We start from the raw sequence: 9,337 nt of genomic DNA, 5'->3' as shown, positions 1-9,337 counted from the left end.
CTGTTGTTCATGGGTTTATTTTCATGTGCAGTTTGGACTGTGTCATCTCCTCTTCAAGAATTATGAAAAACAATGACATAGTCCATCATTCTAGCCCCATCATGGTGGTTAGCAGCTATACACAATTAGTTCTTTGTTGTTAATCACTACTGAGAAATGGTTTATGAATTTTTGAAATCCTTTTAGCATATACTCCCTTATGAAAGAGTATGGTAAGTGTTTTATTATTAAAGATTGATGAGTTCTGTTAATGAGCCACTGAACAGTTTTATAATCATTAAATAGTCTGTGTGTATTCTAGTTTAAATAAATACATGGTTTTATAATTTCTAGATAAATTGTTTTACTTTGGTACATGTGGGTTGCAAATATGTAATAGATAATTGCATCATTTACCTCTGAGTTGACACAAAATTCTAAATTTCTGCTTGATATCAGGAAGGGATAATTGGGAGTTGGGTCTAAATTTCATGACTTAATTTATCCCATACTGGTACATATATAAAAATGTACAGCACTTCTATAAATCAATAGTCTCATTAGTCTTTTTTTAACCTAATATGTTAACATTTATCACTATAAATTAATATATGGTCCATTAACTGTACTTCTATGTGCTCAGCAGAAAAAAAAATGAATTCAGGGATTGAAACTAGTATTTGTAATCCTATTCTTACAGTTGCATCATTTATAGTAGCCCATATTAAAAACAACACAATGTCCCAAGTAGATGAATCTATAACCAAAGTCTGGCCTGGAATTATTTGGCTTTCCACAGGAAGGAAATTATGGCATATGGTTTACAACAGGTGAAACTTCAAGACCCTTTGTCAACTTTAATGTATTACAAAAGAAAAATAATTTGTAATATTTCACATTTAGAAAGTAGAGTTAGATTCTTCTAATTTATAGGGTCAGAAAACAGAATGGCAGGTTTTAGAGAATCAGAAAGAATGGCAATGGGAAATTCTGGCTTGATTGACAAAGAGTTAGATTTTGAAAGAAAAAAGGTACTGGGGATTGCTGGTAATTCCAGATCTACAATAATATGAACACAGTTAATAGCACTAAAAATTAAAAGGATTACTCTTACATCATATATACTTTCTGCAATAAAAATAGAAATAATAAAATGACACTGGATGTACCTCAGTGGTAAAGCTTCCCAGTAGTGAATCTTTTAAATATGAAGAAGAATTTAAGCATAAAACATAATCAAATGCATGGGAAAAAACATAACAAGGGAAGTGGAAGGCATTAACACTGAAAATTTTACTATGTTGAGAGAAATTAAATCAGTTACAAATAGTTGGAAAGACATCCTATATTTATGGATTGAGAGAAACAATATTGTTAAAATGTGCATACTATTCAAAACAATCTACAGAAGGAGGCCATGAGGACTTTTATAGGACAAAGAAGAAGGCATCAAATTCCCTCAGTATTACGTACTTGTAGTAATTAGAACATTGTGATTCTAGAATAAGAGTAAACAAACAGACAAATGAAACAGGAAGAAAAACCCAGAAAGAAGTCCATACATACACAATCACTCTTTCACAATTTTAATTTATTTTACCCAGAAATACATCCATACATACACCATCACCCTTTCATTATAGATGACAAGAATCTGTAATGGGAAAGGTGATCCTCTTACACCTTTTATGATCTACCAACAAATGGTGCTTGTGAAACTTCATATCCACATACAGAAGAAATTAGAACTTTACCTTACATCATACTAAAGAAGAAATCAAAACAAATTAAAGATTGACATGTGGTACCTGAATCTACAATACTCCTATAATAATATGTGGGATACATTTATCAATCTCTAACCATCTTCTCAAATGTAAGGTGTTAGATGTACTAATTACTCTGGTTTTATAATTACACAATGTATAAATGTATGAAAATATCATATTGCATACTATAAATAGGTGCTATTATTATGGGTCAATTAGAAATATATTTTCAATTTTTATTCTAATTAGTTATGCATGAGAGCAGCACACATTTATGTATTTTGATAAATCATAAGAAATGAAGTATAATTTCTCATTTTCTCAGAGGTAATGTCTCTTTCACTCTAGTATTATTTCTACCCCCATATCCCTTCCCCTCTTACAGTCACCTTTACCTAATCTAAAGAAACTGTTTTTCCCTAGCACATCCCCTTATTGTGAATTACCATTCACATATTCAAGCAAACACTCAACCTTTGGTTTTTGGGTTTGACTCATTATGCTTAGCCTGATATTTTCCAATCACATCTATTTGCCAAAAAATGCCATAATTTTATTGTTCCTTAATGCTGAGTAATATTCCATTACACACACACACATATACACACATTTTTTTTATTCATGTGTTGAATGACACCAAGCATAGCTATATAGTGCAGCTATTGTGAGTTGAGCTGCTATAATCATTGATGTGGCTGCATCACTAAAAAGACTTAACACTAAAAAAAAAAAAAAGACCCAAATAATATAAGGACTAAGGAACTGCAGACAATTCACAGAAAAAGAAATACAATTGATCAACATGTATAACAAAAAATGTTCAACATCTTAGGAAGTAGAGAAATACGAATCAAAATTACTCTAAGATTTCATCTCACTTCAATCACAATGGCAATTATCAAGAACACAAACAACACTAAACATTGGTGAAAATGAGAGGTAAAAGCTACACTCATACATTTGCTGGTAGGAATGCAAATTGGTGTAACCACTATGGAAAGCAATTTGGAGATTCCTCAGAAAACTTGGAATGCAACCATCAATTGACTCAATTTTTCAACTCAGTTTATATCAAAAGGATTTAAAATCAGAATACAATCAGAATACTACAATGATGCAATCACATCAAAGATTACTTTTTATCTTATATTGCATTTATTGATTTGTTTTTGTGATGCTGGGGCTGAAACCGAGGGCTATGCACATGCTAGGCAATGCCTCTAACACTGACCTACATACCCCCCCCCAGAAAAAATTTAAGTCTGAGGAAAATTTTTAAAAGAAACAAAATAGGTGTGGTGGTGTATACCTGTAATCCCTGTGACTTCAGAGGATGTGGCTGCTTCCATCTGGGGATAACAGGGTCTGATATAATATCACCAAGGTCCCTGGAAGTCTTGTTATATCTGAGATATCTCTACTAGGTGTGTCAATAGCCACCATCTTGTTGCAGAGGCAGGAGAGAGCCTTGCAAGGGGTCAGTAGGTTGGAAGAGGGTATGAGGGCAACTTGACTCCAGCTCACCCAACCAACCTGCCCAGCACCCACTGGGCTTCCAGACAACATGGGTGCCCTTGCTGGAACCTGACATAAACCTGCTCCACAACTTCTTCCCTACTAGATCATCCACTGATTTCCCAGTCCCACTGGTTTGGCTATCAACAGGGCCCTCCAGCTCCTCAATCCCCAGGCTCCAAACCACCCCCTAGACACTAAATTGGCCTAGCACTTGCAGCTACATGGCTGGTCCACAGCTCTCAAAGCCTGGTCCTGATCTGCCCAAGACAGAAAAATTTTCCTGTACAGGAACTCAGATCCCAGCACTCAGGCCCCCAGATGTCTAGGGAGAGAAGTTTCTGGTTAGTAAGTCAAAAGGGTGGAGGCAGAAGAGATACAATTTAGAGACTTAATTAGAGACCAGGAACTGTAAAGCCTATAAGTGAGATAAAGGGCTAAGACCAGGGTCCTGCGTCACATGAGTTGGCCCCAAAGGAGAGTCCTTGGGTGAAGTCTTCCAGTGGGACAGGCAATTGCTACACCCCACCTCCAGGTGTCTGACCTCCAAGTCTAGTCCTCCCATTATAGTAACTCTTACCATCCTGAGGGTGGAGTTACCAACAAACTCCAGAGAACCACACTACTCAGATGATAACAGAAACAGAGAAGATATTGATTTCCAATGGAAATAACTGTTCAATCTTCCTTCAAGGCTCCTTTATTACCCCTAATTTATTTCTCATTGCCTGCTCTCACATCCCCAACATTTATGAAATCAAGTACTTTTCATGCATGGGGACTGGGAGATTGGAATAGTGTATTATAATTTGGTTGTATGTTCTTTTACTTTTTACACATTTCTCTTTTTTTCTTTTTTTACTCACTCTTCTTCGCACTTATTTATGTTTCCTTGGAGACTCTTTATCTCCTCTACTAACAACCAACTTCTTTTGATTCCTCCTTCACACTTTCTATGATCAAACACCACTATAATCTCATCTCTTACCTTGTTAACATCGCATCCTACACCCCTCACCTGATCTTTACCCACCATTAGAAATTGTAGACCTTATTCCAAACCTCATATTTATATTCTAGATGATAAATGAACACATCATCTCTGCTTATTGTGACAAAACTCTTAACATTTTAAGAAGGGATATTTTGTTTAAGATTCCTACTATTTGCATTGGGTAATATCACTATTGATCTCTCCCTTAAAGGTCAAGTTTTGGAAACCTGCAGGGACACTTTACATCTCTAGGGTGGAAATATAATACCTCAGATATGCACTGCAAGAGGGGAAGACACATGAACAACATGAGAAAAAAAGGGAAGAATGCACCCAAAACAAATCAAGATGCTATATTAATAGAATACATTGACAGCACTGTAGAAGAAATGTTAGAAATGGAGTTCAGAATATACTAATTAAAATGATCTATGAAATAAAAGAGAGTGTAAGAGAGCATATTCAAGCAATGAGCCATCACTTTAATAAACAGTTAAAAGACCAATTCAAGAAAGAAAACATTATTTCAATACAGAGATGGAGATTCTAAAAAAAATGAAGCAGAAATGCTTGAAATAAAGGAAACAACAAACCAAATGAAAATCTCAATGGAAAGCCTCACAGCATGCTAGATCACTTGGAAGACAGAACCTCAGACAATGAAGACAAAATATCTCTTCTTGAAAATAATGTTCATTACAAAGAGAAGATTGAAAGAAATCATGACCAGAATCTCTAAGAACTATGAGATAACATGAAAAGACCAAATTTAAGATTTGGAATGAGAAGACACAGACATACAAACCAAATGAATGAAAAATCTGTTCAATGAAATAATGTCAGAAAATTTTCCAAACCTCAAGAATGAAATGGAAAACGAATTACAAGAGGCTTACAGGACACCAAATGTGTAAAATTACAACAGAACCATACTAAGGCACATTATAATGAAAATGTCTAACATACAAAATAAAGATAGAATTTTCAAAGGCTGTCAGAGAAAACCATCAGATTACATATAGGGGGCATCCAATATGAATATCAGCTGATTTCTCAGTCCTGACACTAAAGACTTGGAGGTTCTGGAACAATATATTTCAAACTTTAAAATAACATGTAAGCCAACCAAGAATCTTATACCCAGTAAAGTTAACATTCAGATTTGATGATGAAATAAAATTCTTCCATAATAAACAAAATTTAAGAGAATTTACAAATTGAAAGCATGACTAACAACAATAGGTGTTGGTGAGGATGTGGGGAAAAAGGTACACTCGTACATTGCTGGTGGGTTGGCAAATTAGAGCAGCCACTCTGGAAAGCAGTGTGGAGATTCCTCAGAAAGCTTGGAATGGAACCACCATTTGACCCAGCTATCCCACTCCTTGGCCTATACCCAAAGGACTTAAAATCAGCATACTACAGAGATACAGCCACAACAATATTCATAGCTGCTCATTTTACAATAGCCAGATTGTGGAACCAACCTAGATGACCATTGATTGATGAATACATAAAGAGTCTTTGGTATATATATATAATGGAATATTACTTGGCCATAAAATTAATAAAATTATGGCATTTGCAGGCAAATGGATAAAATTGGAGAATATCATGCTAAGTGAGATAAGCCAATCTCAAAAAACTAAGGACAAATAATCTCACTGACAAGTGGATGATGACACATAATGGGGGTGGGAAGGGGGCAAGAATGGAGGAAGGATGTACTGTATAGAGGGATAAAGGGGTTGGAGGGGGAAAGAAAAAAATAACAATAAATCAAAAACTATTACCCTAGGTAAATGTATGATTACACAAATGGTATGCCTCTTCTTTGAGTACAAAGAGAGAAACAAGATATGTCCCATTTGTTTACTACAAAAATGATTTAAAATAACATTAAAATATGTGATATGCAAAAAAATTTAAAAAAAAGCAAGCAAGCATGGACTACTAAACATTCCAAGAAAAATATTCCATGAGAAGGAAATGAAAAACAATGAAAGCCAGCAGAGGGAGGAACTACACTAGAGAAAAAGTCAATCAAAGAAGAAACTAGGTCAAGTTAAAAACCAAAAATGAACTCCTATTAAGAGCTTTGCCTCCTTCTTTACATTCATATGAATTTTCTTTAATATGAATTCTCTGGCAGTGAGAAAGGGTTCTCTTGAAAATCATTGCCACAATGTATACATTGGTATGATCTTTCATCACTATAAACCTTGTGATGTTTAATAAGGGTTGGACAATCCTTACAGCATTTGCAACATTCTTTACATTCACCATTAAGAATACTCTGGTGTTCAATAAGATGTGAGCCCTGAATAAATGCTTTTACAGATATTTGCATTTATATGTCTTCCCTGTAGTATGAAAATCTGGTGTTGAGTAAGAGTTGAGATGAGTTTAAAACGTTTGCCTCATTTTATATACTTGTATGGTCTCTCATCCCTATGAATCTGGTGTCTAATAAGGACTGTAGTATACTTAAAACCTTTGCCACATTTCTTACATTCATATGGTCTCTCATCCCTATGAATCTTCTGGTGTTGAATAAGGGCTCCACTACACTTAAAGCCTTTGCCACATTTGTTATATTCATATGGTCTCTCATCCCTATGAATCCTCTGGTGTTGAATAAGGGCTCTACTATATTTAAAGCCTTTGCCACATTTGTTACATTTAATGGTCTCTCATCCCTATGAATCTTCTGGTGTTGAATAAGAGCTGTACTATTCTTAAAGCCTTTGCCACATTCCTTACATTCATATAGTCTCTCATCACTATGAATCTTCTGGTGTCTAAAAAGAATTGTCCTATCCTTAAAGCTTTTGCAACATTCCTTACATTCATATGGTCTCTCATCACTATGAATCTTCTGGTGTTGAATAAGGGCTCTACTATACTTAAAGCCTTTGCCACATTCCTTACATTCATATGGTCTCTCATCACTATGAACACTCTGGTGTCTAAAAAGGGTGGCACTATCCTTAAAGCCTTTGTCACATTCCTTACATTTATATGGTCTCTCATCACTATGAATCTTCTGGTGTTCAGTGAAATTTGAAATTCGTGTAAATGCTTTCCCATATTCTGTACATTTGTAGGGCTTCTCTCCAGTCTGAATCCTCTTGTGTTGAGTAATGCTTGAGGTATATTTAAAGTCTTTTTCACATTCTATACATTTGTATGGTCTCTCTTCAGTATGAATGCTCTGGTGCTCAGTAAGTTTTGAGATGTAAGTTAATGCTTCTCCACATTGTTTACAAATATAGGGCTTCTCTCCAGTATGATTCTTCTTGTGTTTAGTAAGGACTGATCTTTGATTAAAAGCCTTACCACAATCTTCACGTTTGTAGGGTGTATCACTACTATGAAAAAGGGTTGAGAAATCCTTAAATGCTTTGATACATTTCTTAAATCTGTATAGCATTCTTCTCACTTGAGTTTTCTTCCACTGAATAATTCTTGTGATTTTATTTAAAGTTCTTCCACATTGTTTATAGTTGATATTCTTTCCTTGAATAAGGATGCTCGGAATGATAAATTTTGAGCACTGATGAAATACTTGGTAGCATTTGTTGCCTTTGTAAAGCTTCTTTGTAAAAAAATCAAAGTGATATCTTCTAGGATTTGAAAAAAATATTAAATATTTGTGAGTTTCACTGCATTTCTTACATTTTTCACCAATAAAAATGCACTCATTTATTTAGGGTACAGACCTGGGCAAAAGATCTTGAAAGTTTCATGATAAATGTAGAATTCTTACCAAATATCTATACCTGATTTTTTATTAAGTAACAATGAATAAGTACAGATTCTCCTACATTCATTAAAATGTTACATTTGGACCCAAGAAAGGAGTGTTTGTTGAATGTAGAACAACAGATTCTTCATTAAGTTTAAAAAAAAGTGATTATAGTTAGTAATTTACTTTATATTAGTAAATCTCTTGTCTACAAATATATTTGAGTAAGAATTTAACCAAATTCTACATCTCAAATATTTGTTGTTATGAACAGAAGCATGCAATAGATTTTATTTCATATTTTCCAATTTTATTTCACAGCAAGGCTATGTTATCAAAAATTTAATGGAGATAAATTTTCAAGACACTCAAAACCTTCCTCAAATCTGACTAGCAAAATTAAGGTGTTTTCTGAGACTTCATATATTCTTGATATCGATTCATGATAAAAAATTATATTGTGTAGTTATCTCACATTTATTATATTCATCATGACAATTGTCCCGAACATTACTCTCCTGTACACATTTCCATTCTTTCCTTAAGCATACATTTTCAATGCCACAGTTTTCATACCTTCCCTTTATCACCTGATGGAATGAACATTTTATTCCCAGCTCTGATGAAAATTCTTGAGTTTGATAAGAATACAAAACTGAAAGAAATCAAAGAAATAAATTATTTTACTTGCTGCACTCTTGTGAATATTCTTTGCAAAAAATGAAGTTATTATCAATGTGAACACATCAAAAAGGGAATAGCAAAGCAAATCTAAGATAGTAATTAATCCATAGATTAAAAAAAAACAAAATACCTAATCAATAAATGGACAAGAAATTTTAACATGTCCTTCTCAAAATAAGAAATAGGAAGGATCATCAAGTATATAAAAATCAGGCCAATATATCTAGCAATTAGAGATATGCAAAATACAACTATACTGAGATTTCCCCACACTCCAGTCTGAATGGCAATACCAAGAATATACGTAACAACAAATGTTGGCATGGATGAGGGGAAAAGGGGATGCAGTTATATTGTGGAACTGAAAATTGGAGCAAGCTGTATGGAGATTCCTCAAAAATTAGAAATGAGCATTGGAGGCTGAGGCAGGAGGTTTATGAGTTCAAAACCAGTCTCAGCAACATAGTGTGGCCCTTAGCAACTCAATGATATCCTGCCCCTAAATTAAAAAGAAAATCATTAAAAGGGCTGGAGGTGTGACTCAGTGGTTAAGCACCTCCAGGTTCAATTCCCAGTGAAAAACAAACTAGGAATGGAACTACCATTTGAACCAGTTATGCCACTTCAACATATCCAAAGTATTTAAAA

General features: G+C 34.3%; 1 protein-coding gene across 1 annotated transcript; it reads right to left on the bottom strand.

The window, feature by feature from the left end:
* Window positions 1–6,682: 6,682 nt before the first annotated feature.
* Window positions 6,683–8,974, bottom strand: LOC306650453 (uncharacterized protein; the record flags this gene model as incomplete). The annotated part of the gene is made up of 2 exons (XM_079122475.1): window positions 8,582–8,974; window positions 6,683–7,880 (listed from the first exon to the last, which is right to left on the bottom strand). The coding sequence occupies exon 2, from the start codon at window positions 7,688–7,690 to the stop codon at window positions 6,683–6,685; it is 1,008 nt and encodes a 335-aa protein (XP_078978601.1). The 5' UTR covers window positions 7,691–7,880; window positions 8,582–8,974.
* Window positions 8,975–9,337: the final 363 nt, after the last annotated feature.

This window comes from Sciurus vulgaris (assembly GCF_902686455.1).
Source record: "Sciurus vulgaris genome assembly, chromosome: 19".
Lineage (NCBI taxonomy): Eukaryota > Metazoa > Chordata > Mammalia > Rodentia > Sciuridae > Sciurus > Sciurus vulgaris.
Note: the sequence above shows the minus strand (reverse complement) of the source record. Positions and strands in the feature narration are given on the sequence as shown.